The sequence below is a fragment of the Nannobrachium achirus genome (assembly GCF_963921795.1).
Source record: "Nannobrachium achirus genome assembly, chromosome: 3".
NCBI lineage: Eukaryota > Metazoa > Chordata > Actinopteri > Myctophiformes > Myctophidae > Nannobrachium > Nannobrachium achirus.
This window is the reverse complement of record NC_137812.1, coordinates 52,224,012-52,247,921: the sequence shown is the minus strand read 5'-3', so window position 1 is coordinate 52,247,921 and position 23,910 is coordinate 52,224,012. Positions and strand designations below refer to the sequence as shown.

At 47.1% G+C, this 23,910-nt stretch overlaps 1 protein-coding gene across 1 annotated transcript in view; it reads left to right on the top strand.

The window, feature by feature from the left end:
• The window catches only part of cntln (centlein, centrosomal protein), a gene marked incomplete at its 5' end in the record, with an annotated part of 179,643 nt that extends 157,288 nt beyond the window's left edge, over window positions 1-22,355 (top strand). Inside the window, one exon of the mRNA XM_080722659.1 lies at window positions 22,238-22,355. Coding sequence (XP_080578785.1) covers window positions 22,238-22,348 — 111 coding nt within the window. The 3' untranslated portion in view covers window positions 22,349-22,355. The remainder of the gene's footprint in view (window positions 1-22,237) is intronic.
• Window positions 22,356-23,910: the final 1,555 nt, after the last annotated feature.

Sequence of the window (23,910 nt, the reverse complement as noted above, 5' to 3'; positions counted from 1 at the left end):
CATCCCTCAGTAGAGAGCCGCTATAGGCAGGCCTAGTCCTGGCATCACGGCTGTCTAATAACGGTGATGTGGCCGGGGCAGGGTGAGGATAGGGGGTTTGGAGTGGGTGTAGGAGGGTGGTACATTACTGATCCGTACTCTAGGGCTCCACCACCGGCCACAACCCACCCGCCACAAATAAAGGGCCTAGACGGCTGGAAGATGGAGTGTCCGCAAGAGCCACAGGGTCCAAGACGCGGGACCCCGGGTAGCATCGATTTAATTGCCTTTGGTTTATTTGTAGAGTCCTAATTATTGACTGGAGGTAGGATTTAATGGGCAGAGTCTTTATGAAGCCAGGGAAATGACTGGCTTTCTCCAGCCGGCCAGTAATGAAGAGGGAAGGGGGGGGGGGGGGCACATACACGCACGTGTGTATGCCCATATCCGTGCACGAGCAAGTAGACACATACATATACTTGAACATGCACACTGCCCCCTTAGATCATTTTTCAGACTCATTTTATACACACACACACACTGTACGCTTGAAGCTAGCGGGGTCTGTCTAAGCCTCATGGCACAATAACATTTAAGAAGTCATCGACTGTGCTCAGATGTTTATGGGAGCAGGTTGGTTTGGTTTACTGGTGCACTGGTGACACGGAGGGCCTGCTAATATTTAACTCCCAATCACACCCCAGGGAGAGCTACATCACTCCCCATCAGCCGGCATAGCATAACAAACACACAAACATTGCAGCATGCTGGACATATAGGAGAACACGCTGAGCGCTTCTAATTGGCGAGGGAGATGCAATCAGCCATGGTTCGGAGTGCAATAATGCAATGTCTTTCATCAGTGGCCTATGAAGGGGTGCATATTAGACAACTGGCAAGATATGAATTAGTCTGCTAATTCTCTCTCTACGTCGTCCTCAGATGAGCCCTCAATCTGCGTCTCCAGTCATCTCGTTTATCCATACATATATGGCCAGCTTGTTTGTGCTTTCGGTTGTTTTTCTTCTTTTTCATCTTTCTCCCAATGTAGTCATTACCAATTCCATCCATTAGCATTCCTAGTAGGGCTGTCACGATATGCCTAATCCAAGATTCGATTTAACTTTCGATTCTATGGTCACGATTCGAGCCAATTTGATTTTCGATACAATATAGGATATATATATATATATATTTTTTAACAATTCTTTTCGGCACTGAGAGCTGTCAAGACATTTAAGCTATTGTCTTACTTGTTTCTCAATAAGTCACTTTTATTTGAATAACAAATGAGTTTGAGAATAACAAAAGGTTTAACATAAACAATATAAACTTTGGGTTTTATGCCCTAACAACTTACATTTTCATGCACGGAAGTGAATTGCGATTCGGGTTGTGATTTCAATTCACTGAATCGAACGTCAATTTCGGTTTCGATTTGCGATTCTAAACGGAATCGTGACAGCCCTAATCCCTAGTAATATAGTGGTCCATCCCTGTCACTGCTAACCCCTACCTTTCAATCTTGGGGTCGAGGATGATGTACTCTTCTGTGACATTACAACCACATATCTCCTGTAATAAACATGGAGTCGCCAGCTGCTTCTTTGCACGTGACAATTTGCTCACAGTGAGCATGTAGATCTGCTATTTTCACAATAGAAACGTGTTATACAAAATGTAATGCCTCAACTCTTATTGCTCGTCAGGGTGGGAGGGTGGGGAGGGTGGTCCCCAGTTAAAATATGAATATTTTGGGGGGTCGCGGCCTGAAAAGGTTGAGAACCACTGCACCAGTGGACACCGCCAATTGTGTTCATTGGAGTGACCGTCCAAGCTGGAGGCACCGCGGAGAGGACCCAAACCCCATTCTCAATGGTGGTGTCCAGTTACTTTAGCCCTGGACCACCCGGACGCCCCACATAATGCTGCTGCTTGTAATTTCAAATGCTAGAATGACTTCAGCAAAATAAAAGGTTCATTTATGGGACTAGGAGTGTCATTAATTCCTATGGAGCTAAAAACAGACATTGTTGATGTCACATCTCTTCCAGGCTTGTTCCCCAGGCTTGCCGCCTCCTTAGGGCTTTGACTCGTTAACGTTCTAAATTAACTATATCAAAGGATTCACAGTGCCAGCGCAGTGAGAAAGTTTTCTATTGTTGGTGTCGTTTGCAGCATGAGGGGGTTTGTGTGTGCGTGCGTGTGCGTGTGCGTGCGCGTGCGTGTGTGTGTGTGTGTGAGTGTGCGCGTGTGTCTCATTACAGTTCTGTAATGACAAAGGAACAGCTCCGAGTCCCCCTCAACTTCCCTCTGAATGGAAAGCGACTCTAATTAAGCCTCGTTTAATGGCTGGGGTAATTAAATCAGCCACTCTCTGATTGTCTGTACATGTGTGTTTGTTTTTCTGTGTTGTTTGAGTGTGTGAATAATGTTTGCGGTGGGGACTCGGGCTGAGCCTTTGTACTGTAAATGTGACAGTGGCACAGTGGTACAGTAGGTACTTGGGGGGGGCGGGGGTGGCAGTTAGTATGTGGAGATGGCCCCCAGGGGCCACTGAGTGCCAGTGTGTTTAGAGTTGCTATTATGAGGATTATAATGCTAAGCAGGTCGTGGCTCAGCATTCACCACCCACTCATTACGGAAATGGCACTACCTATTTCAGCTCATTATCTAGTTATCTGACTAGCGATACTAGACACTGTCTGGTGATACTGTTAGTATTGTATACTGTCAGTCCGTTCTTTACGGTGAAACCGACGGACAACATGTATACACTATAGCAGCGGTTCTCAAACTATGGGTCCCGACCCAAACTGGGGTCGCGGGTAGGTGACAGTGGGGTTGTGTATTAGTAACCCAAAAAAAGTTTGGATCCAAAAAAGAAGTGCTGTCGTCGCCACCAACCATAGAGTTAAAGCGACCAAGTTATAGCTGGCAGACACACTTTTGGTTCTAGATTTCACCTTAAACACACACATACAGACAGTAAGGTGTAAGGCATGGATGATGTTTCTGTACAAAAAGGGACGTGGTGCCCCAGAGGCAAAAACAAAGGAGATTTTTTATTTTATTTCTTTTTTATTACCGAATGGGTTCCTAGATTGATTGACCTCAAACTCCGCCACTGAGTCTTTCGGATATGCTTTATGATATATGGTTGTCCAGAACATGGACATGGACAGACAGACACAGGGATTTCCATATGAGCATAAAAGGGACACAGACAGGCAGGTACAACACGTACTCTAACAAAGCCCCTCGCATTATAATACTGACCTATCGGTTTGATTGTATCTGTTGAGACAAGACACCATTTCTGTCTGTTGACGTTTATGCAGGCAGGACCACTTGTACCAGTCCTGCTGTACAATACAGCACATTGCTGATGAAGCCCTGTTGCACATCAGGTGTCTGCTCTCGATTTATCCAGCACACTCCATGTCGCCAGACAGGCACAACAGAGGTGTTATGTATTTGTATGCTGACACTTGCTGCAAGCAAAGCCACTGTCGTCAGCCTCATCTCTCAAGCACAGCGCCTTGACAGCAGAGCTATGCTGCAAAGTGGCCAGTATGCTCTGTTGTCATGCTCACTGTACCCCTACAAGAGGTGTACCTCTACAAAGATGTTTCTATGGGGTTAGTTGCTGCAGGCAGGAGCAGTATCGGCTTTGGCAAAAATGCCTCACTGTCAACAGGGAGTAGGCCTGCTCTGTTTTTCTGTCACTGTGCAGACTGCAGATCTGCAAAATCTTTCAACTTGTTTTTGGGGAAGTTGTTGCAGGCAGAGCCTCGCCTGTCTTGCAGTACAGTACGTTTGCAATGAGCCATGTTGTTCGTGGGAAGTGTGCTGGTGCCAAGTTTATTATGCCACTGTTCAGAGATACAGAGGTGGTGTTCTATTTTTTTATTCCTAAGAAAATAACAATAAAGCACACTCATCCTCTCACTAAAAAAACAGGTGCTGGGCTGAGGTCAGAATCCATAAAGAAAAGCAAGGTCTGCACACTGCACACTTCCAAAAGTTAAAACGTTTTATTTTGGTTCCTTTACACCAGGGCTGGGCAACTTTGATGATGGCGAGGGCCACTATATTTCCACCTTCACTCCAGAGGGCCACATTGCATATTGCTACGCCCTACATTGTCATTCTAGTATGGAAAAAAGTATAGGAAAAAAGAAGCAAAAATAGCAGATCTACAAGCTCAAAACGCATCGTGCTGGAATGTGTTTTGAGCTTGTAGATCAGCTATTTTTGCTTCTTTTGAATTGGAATCTCTGAATTTTTATTTTTTATTTTTTAATTGGAATCCTGAAATGTAACATTTTGATTAATGTCAAACGCATTTTACTTTTTTGGTGCCATGATTTTTTTCTCTTCAATGTCCCGCGATGCCATGGTCTCCATAGACTTCCATGTAATTTATAGTGCACGGATCTTGCACGCCCATGCCTAGATGATGCACCACGTGTGTGCCCACTGTTCACAGCTTTCAAACAAAAAAATCCGCTTGGAAATCCGTTCAGGCATTCATGATTTATCAGCTATTATGTTTTCTTCAGATGTAAACAAACATGGCTGCCATGTTTGAAAGAATGGGTTGGTATGGGGGTTAAACATGCAATTTCGCGATCGCGATCATGCCTAACACATTTCTGGAGGTCCCAAAAACATTTTTGAGAAATGTTTTTTTGAAAAAAATACTATTTTTTTTTCTTCAAAAACGGCTCAAACTCGGGAAACTCGGGGTTGGCACAGCGGTGGTACCAATACAAACTCGGGAAACTCGGGGTTGGCACCATATGTGTTAATTATATACTGATGTTAACTTTATGAACCTAAATACTGTACAAATACATTGGACATAAAACATACATTTTAATACTACTATACTAGTCATTAAGCTACTAATATAGACTGACGGAATTAAAGCAGGTCATGTTTGGAATTGTAACAGCTGAAATCAACAATATATCAGTATTCTGGTATTAACCTGCGGGCCGCATTAAGTGAAGGTGGGGGCCGCCAGTTGCCCATGTACAGTATGCTTTACACCATGGATGTGAAGTTTCGAGCCTTCTTCTTTTTCATTCCTACCACTGGTATACACAGTTGTCATAAGTTATACTCAATACAATGCACCACAACACAGGTCATGCTGGTGTCTATCCACAGACAACCTACAAGCTTGTATTTATTTTATATAGATATCACAAACAGCTATCACAGCTATATTTAAACCTCCCACACAACCCCTGATCATCTCAATCACCTCATTCTCCACGCCTAATGAGTGTGAACCCTGAAACAAAGACCCGGTGTGCGTTCCTGTGTGTGTTTAATCTTAGGGGTGTATTTAGGTCAGATCCCTAACAAACGCAGGTTGCACACAGACCTGAATGTTACCCCCCACCCCCACCCACGCCCAAACAACGTATCAAGAAAAGGAGAGATTGTTTTAATTACAGTATCTGTGGCCCCAAGTGTCCAATTCCCTTTCATATCAGTCTCCTGTGGCCTGAAGGGGAGAAGGGAGAGAGGGAACCATTCCACTGAAGGGGAAGGTAATTACCGAAGAGAGAGAGAATAGGGTCTCGTTGGCGCATTGGTGGTTTCTTTACCTGAGCGCCTCCTTGCAAATGTGACATATTCATTATCGGGGATAATCAAATGCAAGTCTTTATAGTAGGGTGCCTTTGTGCTCCCCCCCCCCCCCTCTTTCCCTACCTTCGTGGTGTTGTTGTTTGTGTTGTTTCATTATTCCCCCGTTTGATAAATTTGATTTTCAAACAAAAGTGAGAAGATCAAAGATCAGAGAGCTGTTTTTTCCCCCTTCCCTCTGTGATCATGAAAAGTACAGTAACTACTTCCCCTGTTACCTTGAATGGTGGCCTAGATTGAAGATAGCATCTCTAGCAGGAAGAAAGGGACAGAAAGACAGAACAGGAGAATCGTGAACGCTACCATCAAACTGGCTGATAGTGGTCGTGGTTCTCACCTGTTTTATTTTTGCACTTTTTTAGTTTGTTTCTTTTTCACAAATTTATAAAAAAATCACAATTTATAAAAAAATATATATTGTGTGAAAGTTTGTGCTCTGACCTACTAGTGGTCAGAAACTTTTGGTCATTCTGCAGGACGTGTGTGTATTTCCATCCAGCATTTGTTAATACATTTGTCTTGTTCTGGTGCTGTTCAGCATTGGTAAGTTACACAAAAAGTAAAGCCTCTACATCTGCAATGCATTTAATTGAACTTGTTGAACTTGTGTGAGGTTTACATACAGTATGTAAATACTAGACACATGGCTCAGTGAATAATTGAGTAACACTTATAAAGTGCTGAAGTAAGTAAGAAAAATACATTACAAAAAGAAAAAAACATTCTAAACCCTGTCTTCCATTTAGCTTTACATGCATCTCTGACTCCATTGATGTCCCCTCCACAATTGTTTCTTGCTCTCTATCCACTGTATGCATCAGTCCATCCATGTCTGTTTGTCTGTCCGTCCGTCCATTATGTATCTACAGTATTTATACTTCTCTATTGTTCTTATCTTATCACTTTCTCTAATTCTCCCATCTCTCCTTCCACCATCTAGTTCTCTCATCATTTAGACATCCACCACAAGTTGGGCCCTTGAAATCAATTGCGTTAATTTGCTCCTAGGGAGAGAGAGAGACAGAGAGAAGACAAGAGGGGAGTGTGGGGGGGGATGATCGATCGGTTAAGAGAAAAAGATGCCATACGCGATGCCACTACAATAACCACACTACCTTGACAGCGGTCGCAGGAGTGTTGTAGCGTTGAGCCCGCTCCCAGCCTCAAGGTGCGCCCGGGGCCAAAGAATACCAATGTCATTTAATTGGCTCATAAAAACACCTTTTGCACAGAGACCCTCACCTTAGAGGCACACGTGTGCACACACACACACACACACACACATGTATGATCACACATTTATGCCACACAGGTTCACAACACGCGCGCGCGCGCGCACACACACACACACACACACACACACACACACACACACACACACACACACACACACACACACACACAATCGCATGCACACACAACCACAGGTTCAAAACTCACACAAACAAAGACTCGGACACAAATGCATTGCATACACACAAACACAGGCACCAAATACACATGCACGCAAATAGAGACCGGGACATGCAAGCGCACAAACAGAAACAGTCACAGGAGCACCCTGTCAGTTTCACCGGCTTACCCTGTCAGTTCAGCACCTGAGCGTGCTAATGAAATCATAGCTAACAAAAGGTCCTCTCTGCAGGGCCTGTTGAATAGTAATGGCTGTAAGTTAGCGTAGCTCTTGTAGCACTGCCAAAGGGGACAGGGGGGCCTCCTGCAGAAAAGGGCCAGCCAGGCACCGTATAGCTTTGCATTGACGCCAGCTCGCTCTGCCAAAGGGGACAGGGGGCCCAGCTAAATCAGCAGTAGAGTAGCACTATAGTCGCTAGCAACTGCCTTAAGGGACTCATGGGGATTTAGGATAGCAGGTGTATCAGAGCTTAGCTAGCACTGTCCCAGGGGACCTATAGAGGGAATGGCTGTAGAGGAAAATATAACTATATATATATATATATATATATCTTGTGCTCTCCTGTTCTGTCCTCTCCTATTCTGTCCTGTTCTGTGATATCCTCTCCTATCCTCTCCTCTCTTGTCTTGATCTGTCCTGTCTCATCTCCTGTCCTGTCCTTTCCCAGTCCTGTCCCCGCTTCTCATGTCATGTCATGTCATGTCATGTCATGTCATGTCATGTCCTCTAAGCTCATATCCTCTCCTGGTCCTGTCCCATCCTCTCCTGTTCTGCTTTGCCCTGTCCTCTCCTGTCCTCTTTTGTCCTCTCCTGTCATGCCCTATCCTCTGTCTGTCCTCTCCTGTCCTCTTTTGTCCTCTCCTGTCATGCCCTATCCTCTGTCTGTCCTCTCCTCCAGTATAACAGTACGGTGCCTCATCCATGTTGTTTTCCTTCTAATGATGCTGCTGTCCCACAGAGCCCTGTGTTGAGTGGCTCTGTCTCTATTTTAGTGAGTTTGTTTGCTTAGTTAGTAGCGTTCCAAGTGCTAAGTGGAGTAGGCTGATTAGGTGTGTGTGCGTGCGTGCGAGCGTGCGTGCGTGTGTGTGTGTGTGTGCGTGCGTGCGTGCGTGTGTGCGTGTGTGTGTGTGTGTGTGTGTGTGTGTGCGTGCGTGCGTGCGTGTCTCTGGGGGACCATGCAGACATAGGGAGATGTCTCAGCAGTAACCGTGCTAGAGTGGTTCTCTGAGGAGCAGGGCTGTGTGTTTGATGCGCCCAGCACTGGGACTCACTCCCTGCACACACACACACACACACACACACACACACACACACACACACACACACACACACACACACACACACACACACACACACACACACACACACACACACACACACACAGATGCACAGGCACACACATACTGTAGAGCCATTTATACACCCAGACACTGTCAACGACTCACACAAACTTACCGATACACAAATAACACACACACACATTCTCAGCCCATAGGGTCTCAGGCTCTTCTCTAATGAAGAGGTGGGTGTGTGCGTGTCTTAGTTTGTGCATACATGCATGGGAACGTGAGTACTTGCACAAAATACCGTCCCTGTTGGAAACCTTGTCTGACTAAACCATTACTTTAGTTAGATATTTATTAAATATATGACTTAACCACTTTCAACCTTGTGTCCCTTTGTCGGTCATCTCATAATATTGTCACTGTCGGGCAGAAACCTTGTATCTCCAAGTTTCAAATTTGTAATTTTTTTCGCAAGGTAAAGCACTGCTTCATCACACAAGGCTGTCGCACAAAAGTAGTGAAAACAGCTGATCTATACAAGCACACAACGTTGTGTGCTTGTAGATCGGCTGTTTTCACTAGTTTTATTATTTAAAAAATTATAAATACAAAATAAACGGTTTTGGACACCCGACAACGACAATATGCAACTTTTCAGAATTAAAAAAAAATAGCCAATCGACAAGTTCATTTTTAAATAAACAGATGCTTACGATCATCTGACACGATGCAGGTTTAAGTGGATTACTTAAAATGCGTAAATTTAATTAAAGTTCTCGTCACCATGACTTTTGGATTCCGTAGAGGCAAAGATGTCTTTCGCTTGGCTTGTAACTTTTCACTGCTGTTCTGCATCAAGTGGCTGGTAATGTCAAGCCCTATAATAATAATAAAGAATAATTTCAGAAGTATTTCATTTGGTCAAACAAATAGAATATATATTATGAATTCATTTGACATAAAATCTTGTAAATTGTGGATATTTCTTCAACTGTTTGGCTGTATGTTGAACAACGGGAACATGGGTTTAGAACGCTTTTTAAAGGAGCTATAGTCAACTTTTTCTTGAAAAACGGACGCTAAAATAAAAATAATGTTTCAAAAATATTTTATAAAAAAAGATTAAGCTTCATATATGTGTTTCTATTCAAAAATGACCACAAAAAGCGTAAAATAATGATAAAATAATCATTTTGGCCATTGTCAGTCCGACTTTGTTTACATCCCTTATCAATCCATATTAAAGAATAGAAGGAGGGAAGAATAGTAGGAGGGACGTAAACAAAGTCGGCCTGACAATGGCCAAAATTATTATTTTATCATTATTTTACGCTTTTTGTGGTCATTTTTGAATAAAAACACATATATGAAGCTTAATCTTTTTTATAAAATATTTTCGAAACATTCCTTTTATTTTAGTGTCCGTTTTTCAAGAAAAAGTTGACTAAAGCTCCAAAACAAATTACAGATTGGGACTTGGCCTTGCAAAATGTCGATTTCTTTGCTTTATTTTAGATATTTTGTTGGCTATTTAAAAAATGTTTTTTAAAATAGCAGATATACAAGCTCACAGCACGGCAAGTGTGAGAACTACTGATTCAGAAGGCATTTTTAGAGTTGGCCTCAGGTCTTAATGGGTTAATCCCTGTGATTTGACTGAGCTCCTGTGGTGAGAGTTGACCATGGAGTTGACAGATTACCCTGCTCCACACGCAGTAGGCTGCCTACGCCATGCTTGATATCTGTCAGTGTTTCACCCCAGTCAGTGGAGCACTGGGTGGGAGGGGCCATGCCAGCTCCTTCACCAACACACACATCTTGCAGGCAGACACTGAAAGGAGACATTTCCAATATATATATATATATATATATTAAATAATTACAGAGGTCCAGACTTTTTTGACCTCATAGGTGGCTATAGCCATGATACTGTCTGTCTGTCTGCCTCCCTCTCTCTCTCTCTCTCTCTCTTTCTCTCTCTCTCTCTCTCTCTCTCTCTCTCTCTCTCTCTCTCTCTCTCTCTCTCTCTCTCTCAATTACATTCATTATCTACATCTCGCCATCTTTCTCTCTGCTTTAACGATCATCAGCATTCTAAATTCTCAGTGAAAGGGCCTAAAGACCGAGTGAAGACAGCTTGCACGGTGTTGAATGTGTAGCCTTGGAATCCAGACTGATTGCTACGTTTGGCAGTACCTGCTAGCGGTACCTGTCCACCACCATGGAGTGTAGCGTTTGGAAGGCACCGCAGTGTATCTGGCTAGGCCGAGTGTCTATATACCAACACAATTGGCTTTGTTTAGGGAAGGCAAACCGAGTGGGAAAGGCAATCATTGTCGCTGCGCTTGCAACTCATATATTATTATTTAGCGGGAGGACGGCCGCTCCTCACTGGCAGGATAGCCAGTTGGGTGTGATAGCAGTGGCAACACAGAAATGTGTGAGGAGGGTTAATTGGCACAATGACTAAATTGATAGAGAAAAGGGGGGAAAGAATGTGCACGGACATTAACTTAAGGGCCCTATTTTAACAGCGGAACTTTGTAAGTAAGTAAGTAAGTACATTTTATTTATAAAGCACCTTTCAAAACAATGTTATACAAGGTTATAAAGGTTTATAAGGTTTATAAAAGTATGTTTTAAGAAGTGATTTAAAGAGAACACTGAATATAGAATATAGAGAACACCAATATCCTCAGGCAGGTTATTCTAAAAATTCTGTAATAAAGTTACAGGGGCCCTGGTGGCAAAGACCCAATAACCTTTTGTTTTCTTGGAATTGCCATAATGGCCCTGCCTGAACATCTCAGTATCTGCTCCTGCTCATTATGTGTTTAAAAGCGCTGTGATGTAGGAGGAAGCTATGGGACAACTTTAGCTGAATGGGTAGAGAGGCTGCCTTGGAAACAGAAGTTTACTGTCAATATTCCAGGATGACCTCCCACTTGGGTAATGACGCCCCCTGGCGATCATTCAGAGAAACTACTTCAGCTCCCGTACTAACGTAGGTAGGAAGGGCCTGTCACTCAAACCGGAGTGACCCGCCTCCAGGCTATATAAGCCCCCGGAGGCGGAAGTAACATCCTCTTTTCACTCTCTGCGATATCACATTCAGATAAGTTGAAACTCAGCCTTGTATTATTATTCTTCGCGCATTAGCCTAAAGCGGTGGCATTGGAGTCGCCCACTGGCGAGTGTTGAATTAACCCGTACTTAAGAATACTTATTCTTGTTCCGTCCTAAATCGACGGTTATTTCCTTTTATAACAAAGGATTATTACTGCTTGTTCAGGCCTCCGCCGAAGCAAGCGTGACATAGCATTAGCCGTTAGCTTGTTAGCTCGTCTGCTATTGTTAACGTTAGCTACACTGCTTACCGCTTGTTCAGGCCCTGCCCGAATCAAGCGTGGCCTAGCCTTAGCCGTTAGCTTGTTAGCTCGTCTGCTTCTGGTTAACTCTATCTACAGTGCTTCGCCATGGATCCTCTGGCCTTCCTGCCGAGGCAATGTCCAGGCTGTCCAGGACTCATCGACGGACAGGATCTTCACCATCTCTGTGTCGGCTGCATGGGCGTTGCACACGCCTTCTCTGCACTGAGTCCTCAGGGGAGAGCAGGACCTTTCTGTGACTGCTGCGTGGCCTACGACCGCGATGTACTGATACACCGGTTCTACCTAGCCAGGGCAGGCCTCGGGGCCTGCGCTCCACCAGGTGGGTCCACTGCTCTCAACCCCACAGCCCAGTCCTTCCTTCCCCAGGCGGACCGCACCGTTGGTCAAGGTGCGGCGCTGCCTTCCGGAGATCCGCTTGGCAACCAGCGCGCCATTCCAAGTCAAGATGGCGCCGTGCTACATGAGACACCGCCTGCCGCGCAACCGACCGCAGCTAGCTCCACTGTCACTGGAGCTGGCGGGTCTGGTGAAGTCGCCGCTAAGAAGGCGACCAAGAAGGCTAACATCCAGACGAAATCTCCGGTAGCCTTTTCCCCTTCGGGCGCGGTGCCCAAAAAGAAACGCTTGGATGTGACCGTCGGGGACGTCCCCCTCGACGTGAGCATCACCAAAACAGTCCAGACCTTCAGGCGAGAGTCGGACCTGAGCTCCTGTCAGAGCGAGGGTTCTGGTTCTGAATACTCTGGATACACGGCCGAGGAGGAGGAGGACTCCGTCGATGACGAGGGTTCTCGACTCACGGTCACTGTGAAAGGTAATGCCCCTGCGGCTCCAGCACGTCAACTGGACGCCGCAGGGAGCTCCCAGGCCTCCTCAGGCACCACTGCCCCTCCACCCGCCAGTCAAGCGAGTGAAGCGGGAGCAGAGGACGTCGATTCTGCAGCAGAAATGCTGGATCATCTCACAGTCTACATGAGAGCTCTGGCCAGAGTTGGAGAGGAGTTGCCACCTCCTCTCCCCTCTGAAGAGGCCGAGGATGATGATGAAATGCCCGGGCAGGAGCCTTCGGTTCCCGCCCCGTATGTCCTCTCCAGGCTGCCGCTGGTGAAAGGTTTCACCAAGGCCCTCCATTCCTCATGGAAGACACATAAAGACCCCAGGAAGCTGCCTTTTTCTGTGTTGGATTTGGTGGGCGGTGCGGAGGCAGGCATGTCCACCTGCCCTAACCTGGACCACCTGTTGGCACAATCTTTTCTGAGTTCTGTCAGACCCCAGTACAAAGATGTAGGCACGGCTAAAAACGGGCCGTTTGTTGGCCCCGTCGGCACCAACCCGCCGGGGTTCACTGTCCTGGAGGACAAGCTACAGTCGGACAGGGCTCGTAACGCCTACCGGTCCGCTGCTCTGGCCGCTAAGGACCTAAATCTGATCCAGCTCTTGCTCGCTTCCACCAAGGACCTGGTCAAAGGTCTGCCCAAGGGGGAGCGCACAGCTGAACTGAACACTCTATTTGACATCATGCTGAAGGTCAATTGGCATGCGGTTAAGTGGATGGGCAGGTCCATGGACTACAACCTCCAGTCTGAGAGAGCCCGCTGGCTCGACTATGTCGACCTCGAGCCTAAGAGGGACGTGGGCGAGAAGCCTCTAGGTCCTCGCGGGGAGATGTACAAGTCTCTCATAAACATGGAGAACAGTCCCACCACCCTCATGGGTGGGGGCTTGGAGCTGCTGCAGGGTAGAGTTACCTTCTTCAAGGCGGCTAAGGACATCGTCGAGTCCACCACAGTGCCACAGGATGAACCGCAGCAAGCTAGGAGGACGTCCCGCTCCTCCCGCGCCAAGGAAAGGGGCCGCTCTGCTTCTTTTAAGAAGCACTCGTCTTCCTCCAGGGGAGCCTCTGCAGCCAGGGCGCCTGACAGGCCCCGCAGCAAGGCTGTGGTTCCCGAGCGCGCTCAGCCGCGCCGCCCGTCCAAGGATGGCAGGCAGCAGTCTTCATACCGCGGTGGCCGCGGTAGGGGACAGCGCAAATGACACTCTGAAGAGGGGAATTGTGCTGGGGCGGGGGTCCGAGGTGTCTCTCGGTCCCCCTCCCCCCAAACGAGGGCGTTTTTCGGTACCCCGTGTCGGGGAAATGAAAATGTTAATTTTGATGCCTCCTGTGTCGACAATAAACATGTTGAAAGAACAAAGTCTGTCTCTGTCCAACTCTCTCGCACTAGCACAGACGACCCCATCGTGCATGCCTCCTGTAGTAATGATGAAGTCCTGTCAGGACTCGATAATCAATCACAGGTTTTATCAGAAACCAGTAATGTTAATGTCAAACAATTATGTGGTTCCTCAAGCGCGCGAGTGGGATATCCCTCGCGTCGACAATATGAATCCTTTATGCATGCCTCCTGTAAGAATGATGGAGTCCCGTCAGGACTCTTTAATCAGTCAGAGGTTTTATCAGCAACCAGTAATGTTAACGTCAAACAATTATATGGTTCCTCATGCGCGCGAGTGGATTTTCCCTCGCGTGAGCGATGCTATGAATTTAACCTTGAGTCAGAAATTCTGTCGGCCTACTATGAGCCCGGGTCAAGGGACAAGCATAAAGGCCTTAGAGCAGGTATTAAACGTAAAAGTTCCTCTCCTGTCAGGGGAGAATGCTTTAGTTGTGGGCGAGTCTGTTTATCAGTCGAATCGCTTTGCTCTTCCTGTCGCTCTATCGAGCCAAAACCGAACGCTTCCGGTTTCACCGGATACGGATTCGCTAGCTCCCCGCTTCCGGTCCGGCCGCAAAAGAGCTCCGCTAGTCAAGCGGTACAATCGGAAGGTGTTCCCACCTTGCGGCCTATTGAACCCCTGCGCTCCGCATCCGGGTGTCCCGGATACGGATACGCAGGTTCCCCACTTCCGGTCCCGCCGCAAAATAGCTCCGCTAGTCAAGCGGTACAACCAGAAGGTGTTTCCGCCATGCGGCCTATTGAACCCTTGCGCTCCGCATCCGGTCGTTCCGGATACGGATACGCAGGTTCCCCACTTCCGGTCCGGCCGACAAAAAGCTCCGCCGTCACGGAAGCACAGTGGTGGGGTTTCTCTCGCTCAAAACACGCTAGCACGCTGTGCGCGCCAGTGGAAGTTATGCAACCCGAGCCATTGGGTATTTCGAACGATAACCAGGGGTTACAGGTTACAGTTCGCAGATATACCCCCGCTTTCGAGCAGGGTTATTCATACCAGAGCACGTGGTTTAAAAGCAAGTCTTTTGAGAGAAGAGATCAGCTCATTGCTAAGCAAGGGTGCTATAGTGGAGCTGGACAGGACCCAATCCCGCATGGGATTTTGGAGCCGTTATTTCCTGGTGCCCAAAAAGGGGGGGGGGCTACGTCCCATCCTGGACCTAAAGGCACTAAACGTGTACCTGAAGAAATACGTTTTCAGGATGCTAACAGTACCCACCATGTTACGGTCGGTCAGGCAAGGGGATTTCCACTGTTCAGTGGATCTGAAGGATGCTTATCAGCACGTCCAGATTTATCCCCCACACAGGAAATTCCTTCGGTTCGCCTTCGAGGGTCGCCTGTACGAGTATACAGTACTCCCTTTCGGTCTGTCACTGAGCCCGAGGGTTTTCGTGAAAGTGACCGAAGCAGCCATCGCCCCGCTGAGACAGCAGGGCGTCAGGTTGGCGACGTACATCGACGATTGGATGATTTCAGCGAGCTCCGCCCACGAAGTGGCGCGTCACACACAAGTGGTTTTGGCTCACCTGAAGGCCTTAGGTTTCATAGTCAACCACGGCAAGAGCATGCTGACTCCAGCAAGTCGTCTTACATTCATTGGGGTCCTTCTGGACTCATCCGACATGTCGGCCCGTCTCTCAGAGGAGAGGGTGGACAGGTTTCGGGAATGTCTCGACTCCTTTCAAGTGGGCCAGGAGGTCACTTACAGGAGTTGCATGGTACTGACGGGAATGATGGCTTCCGCAGTACATCTGTTGCGTTTGGGCAGGTTTCATATGAGACCTTTTCAAAGATGGATGTTATCCCTCGGGATCCCGCCCTCCTTGAAGTACAAGAAGGTTACGGTTTCCCCTTCCTGCGCGATCGCCCTGTCTCCGTGGCTGGTGGAGGGGTTCCTCACCAGCGGAGTCTCGATTGGCGAGGTGGTTTCCCACAAGTCGATCACGACAGACGCCAGTCTCAGTGGATGGGGAGCCACTTTCGAGGGGCGCACAGCGCAGGGGCTTTGGCCTCTGGAGATGAGGGGTCGTCACATCAACTATTTGGAGTTGATGGCTATACTCCTGGCGCTCAAGCATTTCGAGCCTTGGATTTTGCATTGTCACGTCCTGGTCAGGACAGACAATACGACGGCCATGTTTTATGTCAACAAACAGGGGGGCCTGTCGTCGTTGCCACTGGACCGTCTGGCTCGAGAATTGACGGTTTGGTGCTTGTCGCGCCTCAAGTCGATCAGGGCCTCACACGTCCCAGGTCTCCTCAACAGCGGAGCAGATCTCCTGTCCAGGGGAGGTCCTCGCTACGAGGATTGGTCTCTCCACCCCAGGGTGGTGAGCCAGATTTTTCGCAAGTTTGGTCAGCCAGTGGCGGACCTGTTTGCGTCAGCGGAGAATACGAAGTGTCCGTTGTTCTTCGCGGTGAAGGGCAGTCCACCCTTGGGGTTGGACGCCTTAGCGCACACGTGGCCGAGAGGTCTACTGTACGCGTTTCCCCCCTTCGACTTAATCCGACCCACTCTGGAGAGAGTCAGGAGGTTCGGTCTGGAGATGCTCCTGGTGGCTCCCTACAAGGGCACGTGGAGATCGGCGATCGCCCCTCTCCTTTGCGAACCGGGTTGGCAGCTGCCTCAGTGCAGGGACCTGTTGAGTCAGGCCAGGGGGGAGATCTTCCACCAAGACCTGCAGGTCCTAGACCTGTGGGTTTGGCACGTGAAAGGTTAAACCTGCTGGCAGCCGGTTTTTCTTCTGAAGTGGTTGATACCATTCAGAGTGCTAAGGCGCCCTCTACGAGGGCGTCTTATGATGGAAGGTGGAATGCCTTTGAGGACTGGTGTGAGTCGCGTGTTCCACCTGTGGTGGCTCATGTGGCGTCAGCCCAGGAAATTCTGGAATTTATGCAGAACCGCTTGAGAAGTGGTCTAGCATTTTCTACCCTTAGGGGGTATTTGGCGGCTATTAATGCCTGTCACCTGGGGGTGGCGGGCAAGGCACCTTCTAAAGTCCCGGAGGTCATCAAGTTCATGCAAGGAGTTGAACGTTTGAGGCCGGTGACTAGGTCTTTGTTCCCAGTTTGGGATCTGCAGGTGGTTCTAGGGGGCCTATGTCGGGCTCCCTTTGAGCCGCTTGTAGGGATGCCTTTGAAACTTTTGAGTTTCAAGACGGCTCTTTTGCTGGCTTTGGCCACGGCTAAAAGAGTTGGTGACCTGCAAGCTCTCTCGGTGTCTGCGGAGTGCATGCAGTTTATGAACAATGATCTCAAGGTGTTGCTCAAGCCTCATCTTAAGTTTGTTCCTAAGAACATGGTGGTTCCTAAGGAGCCTGTTGTTCTTCTGGCTTTTCATCCTCCTCCGTTTGTCTCGGTGGAGGATGAACGGCTGAATTGCCTTTGTCCTGTCAGGGCATTGAAGGCCTACTGTGACAGGACTGCTGGTTCTAGAGCTTCTTCTCAGCTCTTTGTAGAAATGGGCAATGTTCTTGTCAGAAAGCCGGTGTCTAGACCCACTCTTTCGAGGTGGATTGTGGATGCTATTAGGCTGGCTTACTCTAGTGCGGGTGTGGAAGTGCCGGCGGCACTTAAAGCCCATAGCACTAGGGGTGTGGCTACTTCGTGGGCACTGGCAAAGGGAGTCTCCGTTCAGGAGATTTGTGTTTCGGCGAATTGGTCTTCGCCTTCTACCTTTGCAGCCTACTATCACCTGGATATCGAATCCTCTTCGCTAGCGCATTCGGTTCTGGGTGCAGTTGCCTCCTCTACGTCATAGAGGAGTCGGATCTTCCCCTCCCACAGGTGGGCATGTAGCCACCTGGGGTATTTTGGGGGGACCCTGTGTTTTCCTTATATAGTGTGTCTTACTTATAAGGCGGACTTGTCCTTTTCATTTAGTTGAATGAGGCGGACTTCGGTCTGTCAGGGTCTCTCTTTATTTTCTCATGCCTTCACACCCAGGTCCGGTGGGCCTGGGACCTTCTGGGTGATGGGTCACGCCCGTTTGGGCTGTGCTCACCCGTATGAGGGGTGTGTGGGGGTATGAGAGTAGGTTGTGGCTTAGAGGGGAGTTTAAGAATCCCAAGTGGGAGGTCATCCTGGAATATTGACAGTAAACGGTAGGTTCCGTACGGAACCATTGTTTACTTAGATATGGAAGGATGACCTCCCACGTAATGCCCCTCTGTTTCACTGAATGTGGCAGAGAGTGGTATTAAGAGGATGTTACTTCCGCCTCCGGGGGCTTATATAGCCTGGAGGCGGGTCACTCCGGTTTGAGTGACAGGCCCTTCCTACCTACGTTAGTACGGGAGCTGAAGTAGTTTCTCTGAATGATCGCCAGGGGGCGTCATTACCCAAGTGGGAGGTCATCCTTCCATATCTAAGTAAACAATGGTTCCGTACGGAACCTACCGGTATCGGGTTCAGTGTGTTGAGGTTTGTTTGTTCGTTTGTGTAGTATCAGCCAGTGGTATCGTCACCCAGTTGTGTGTGTTCGCCTGATGTTGGTTGGCAGTGTACCGTGTCAGGCCCTCCACTCTTCGGTTTTAGCCATGAGGCTCGCCTTGACTGATGCGTGACGCCTAGTGGGTACCGTTGAGAAAGGAGAGCTGCTGATGTAGATCTGTGTAGCACTAGCATGACTAGTTTTGTTGGGTTCTTCGGGATCTTCAGATAATTTATCTGATCGTCAGGGTCGTCAGAATCCGTAGCAGGTCCACCACTTGCAGGTAACAGTCTTGACCCCCATGTGTTGAGGTGTCCCTGAGCAAGACACTTACAAGACCCCTAACTGCCCCCCCCCCCCCCTCCCCCCCCGTGCTCAATACTGTAGATCTAAATTATACAAATGAGAATATGTATTGTATATGTATGTATTCTTGTAATTATTTATTTTCTTTGTACTTATTTTTACACATTCACACATTCAGAGTGGCCGGATGGAGAACCACAAGTTAGTATCGAAGTGTCCTTGAGCAAGACGCTGAACCCCTAATTGCTCCTGATGTGCTGGTTGGTGCCTTGCATGGTTTCCTCCTCCATCTGTGTATGAATGTGTGTGTGTGAATGGGTGAGTGTAATGCACAATCTATGTAAAGCGCTTCGGAATAAAGCGCTACATAAATGCACCATTTACCATTTTAATAGATAGCCAGGTCTCAATTGCTATGAACGATGGGTCCAGATTGGGTTTTAGTCAGGTGGAAATGAACCAGTGGTGAGGGTGTTATTTATAATGGACAGAATGCTAGGGCAAACTGAAACCATGTCTTGTGAGGACAGTAACTAGATGACAGGAAGAGGATTGTATGTGTAATGACTATGGGTTTCTGCAGATACAGGAACAAATGCAATCAATTTAGCCTCCATATGGACGGTGTTAATTTGCAAAAGGGGCTAAAGACTGAATTGTGTTGTTAATCTAATGTTAAAATGTGCATGTCTGTGATTGGCTAGTTCTTGTACATCCCATACGTCCCATACGAGGGAAAGAAAATGTTGTAATTAGCTTGTTAGGACACTAATCTCATAGCATCGGGGTACTAGTTGACATAGCTATCAACAGATTTTCCTGCCGTCAGTTGGCGCAAGAAATATTACAGTGGCGTCAGTTCAGCAAAAGCTAGGGTATGTAAAAGATGGGAATGCTCATGTGTGGAAAATCGGGTTTTGTCAGTTTTTTCTCCGGGTTTCTCTGGTTTCTTGGGCTGGATATGGCAGCCTGGAACGGTTGTTCAAGTGCAGCTAAACTTGGCATGTTAGTAAACGTGCCAAAATGAACAATAATGCATTGCACCTGTGCAGCTGACCTGCGGAACCTGGGAATATACCATTTTGTCAAGATGGGGAGAATATAATTACTAGTAAGACACCTGAGGGTGGAATGCGACCTCAGGGTGACATGCAACGCGCCAATTCTTGACCATCTGGTCAACCACAGCGTTTCTCTGACGATTCTAGTTGTTGTCATTCTGGGGGGGAGTTTGTTCATGTTTTTGTGAGGGTATCAACCCTAGGAGACACGGGGAGAACATGCAAACTCCACACAGAAAGGCCCTATCGCTCACACCCTAGGTTGGGTTGGCGATAGGGCCTTTCTGTGTGGAGTTTGCCTAAACATGGAGATGTGGTACAGAAGGACTCATATATGGGCATAAAAAGTATGTCATGTGACATCACTTCCTGTACAGACAGTCAGACAGACAGCCATTGACTCCGACCTAACAATGGCTACTGTCTATGACGGTAGTTCCATATGACATATTGGACTAGACTATCTCCATATATAGTGTTATCCACATCTCCATGTTAGGACTCATATATGGGCATAAAAAGTATGTCATGTGACATCACTTCCTGTACAGACAGTCAGCCATTGACTCCGGATTAACAATGGTTACTGTCTATGACGGTAGTCCCATATGACATATTGGACTAGACTATCTCCATATATAGTGTTCTCCACATCTCCATGTTTAGGCCAAACAGATTCGCTCCATTTCTCCATGTATAGGTCCAAATGCCCGACGTTGAGCTTGACAACGAAACGTTCTTAACACAGACGCCCCCATATTTACATAAAAAGTATGTCATGTGACATCACTTCCTGTACAGACAGTCAGACAGACAGCCATTGACTCCGGCCTAACAATGGCTACTTTCTATGACGGTAGTCCCATATGACATGATGGACTGGACTATCTCCATATATAGTGTTATCCACATTTCGTGTAGCCGCCCTGTACAGGAAGTGATGTCACAACTTGCTGACATCACACTGACATCATAGAGGTTACGGAAGGAAGGTCACTCAAGCGACACAGTTCTTCAGAGTATATGCGACCTTCGGTCGCAAGTAATTTTTAATTTCCCCCCTGGACCCAGGTTATGGCAGCTGCATACCCCTGCCATACCCAATTGACGTCCCTGAAATATTACGCTGATCAGCCTTGCAGATTGCAAGACTGGCTGCAGACATAATACATACACTGACAGGGGCGAATGCATTACTTCCTGGCAGAGATTAAAAAAACAAAACTTTTCCTTGTTCCCCTGCTTTTGACTTGTGCCAGTCTCTCGCCAGATATTTCGGACAGTGCCTTATGTTTTTGCAATCCTTTCTGTAAAAGTTTAAAAATCATACAGCGTAATATTTCCGATGCCATAGCGAGTCTGCTAGGTCCACGTCTCATCTCTGACCATGTGACTTGGGGAAGTCACTGAGGGTTTGTTTGCCCAGCTCCGTGTAGAAGTGTGAATATTTATGTGTGATCCTGCCTGTATGTGTGCCTTTGATCGTTCTGCACTAATCACCAGGAAGTCCTTGTGTCTGTTCAGAAGAAACAAAATAAAAAAACAGGAGTGCAGAGGTGAAGACGGCCCCTTCCCTCTCAGTTTCTCAGTCTTATTTTCCCTCACTCTCTCTCATTGCTCTCTCCTTCTCTCCATTCCTGCCTCCTTCTGTTCCTCGCCCACACACAGCAGAGGAAACCACACACACACAAGGAGAACTCCAAACTTCTGGATTCTGGATGTGGTTTTAAAGCGGGCCCTCCCCTTTGTCAGGTTTCCTTCCTGTGTTGCCCTGGTTTGAAACCACAGTCCTCTCGGAAAATAATCCTCTGCTGTATGTGTACAAGTACAATACTAATCTGTTTATGTCCACGGTCCAATAACTGCACCCAACTGTGTCTTGGTGACACCACTGCAGGAATATCTCAACACTTTCCCATGGAGACATGCCCTCCTGCTAACACACATGGTACAGGGGATGACAGGTCCCAAGGCAATGCAATGGACAGACTGTACAATACATGAAACACTGATTCAGCAAATTAAGTGTTTTGAGTGATCATCCATGGAAGCTGAGGACACAACAAAGTGGCATGCCAGACTTGTTGTTATGCCTTTGTAAAGCAGCTGCTGTGTAATCTATTTTCAGAAATGCTTTTCTATCAAAAACCCTGAACATAGAGTTCAGGGGTTTTTGATATAAGACAGTCCCTCAAAAGTTTCTAGAAAGTCCTGAGGCCCAATCTGCCAGTGAGTCTCCCTTGTCTGGCCCACCAAGAAACCAGCAAACAGGCCTTCTTTTGAGACAAGAAAAACTGCCAGGTATTAAAAACACTGCCTTTTTTTCTTCCTGTTGTTGTTTTCCTCGTTCTTTCTAACCCATCTCTCCCCCTGCCACCTCCCCTACACCCCTCTTTCTGTCTCTTTCATCCCCCTCTCTCTCTCTCTCTATCCCTCCTCTCCTCTCCCCTCCTCTCCTTCCCCCTGCAGATCCCCTCTGCTGGCCAGCTAATGGAGGCTGTGTGCGTGAAGATGAAGGAGAGGAAAGTGCTGACAGAAGAGCTGGCCGCGCTCGCAACACCAGTCAGCGAAAACGCCTGACTCCCCGGGCTGAGGCTCAGGGAGAGAAAAAAAACTGTCATCCACTTCTCTTCTCTCCCTCCTTTTCTTCTCCTCCTCCTTTCCCTCCTCTCAGTGGGGGCCAGGGCCGGGCCCGGGCCGTGGCCATCCGAGCCGGGCCGGGCCAAGGAGAAACGAGCACCAATACACATGTGTGAGGGAACAGCGCTGTCGAGTCACTCCAGGGCCAGCTCCGCTCACTCAGCGCAGCAGTGAGCAGAGAGCCCAGGCTTTTGTAAATGAGCCCTCGACATCTGCAGTTAGCACTCAGCGCACTCTGTCTATCAGACAGGGCCCCCTTTAGCGCCAAGCTAATTTGCCACACTCGTCTCTCCCTCTCCCCCTCTCTCTCCCCCTCTCGCTCTCTCTCTCTCTCTCTCTCTCTCTCTCTCTCTCTCTCTCTCTCTCTCTCTCTCTCTCTGATCCTTCTTCCCAAAACGCAAAGACCCAGAGTGATAAGGCAAGTGCTTACGCAAATGCTTAGAAGTTGGACATGATCTTTTTTTTTTTTTCAGTCTCTCTCTCTCTTCTCCTCCCATCTCTTTTTGACTTCTCCTCCCTAATTTATTTGGGATCTCATGGACCTCAGGGTGCAGGGTCTTGACCTAACAGTGCCTCGTCGACACTTTGAGAAAGTCAGGAGTACAGGCACAGTGCAATATGTTCACTGTAATAGCCTCAGCCATGATGCTGTGCCTTACTGATCTTAGAGATGCTGTCCAACCACTACGGCAATGCACAGGACTTTTTATTTAATGTTGCACTACTGTAGGTAATTACTGTATGTTACAATGCTGATTGTTGGTGTGTTTTTTAAATAAAGATTGTTTCCAATTGTTATTCTTTTTTTCATCACTCTGAGACCCTACTTTTTGCACACATTTTAATTCCCCCTGAGAAACCGTGTCAGAGTAATGCCTAAAATAAATTGCTTTTGTTTTGGATTCATTCAAGTATTTCATACATATGTCAATCAAATTGTGAGGATGGTGACAGGATCATTAAACATTAAAGGGATATTCCACTTTCAAAAACACTTTTGGTCATTTTATCGTCTACTCAGGCTTTTGTGAACACCCTGGACAGTTTTTAATTTGCTTGATTCAATATCTAGATATTTGATATTCATTTTATCAGACACTCCCCATCCAGGGCCCCTTTCTATACAAACCCATTGTAACTTCCAACTCCATTTTAACCATGATAGATTCATCAAAAACACAGTACTTTTCTTTTTTTTTTGCGCAATGTATTTTTATTTAATTATCAATTTTTCACAGTAAAGACAAGTAAAGCATCTCTTCTGGTGACTCATACTACCCTCCTAATATGTGAGCTGGCCGTGTTTAGATATCATTTTTCATTTGTTTTTAATAATATTTTGGGAAAATACAATTAAAAAATTACAATAATTTAAAAAGTTATAAAAAAAACACGGCCAGCTCACGTATTAGGAGGACAGTATGAGTCACCAGAAAAAAAGACAGTGTTTTTGATGAATCTATTATGGTTAAAATGGAGTTTGAAGTTACAATGGGGTTGTA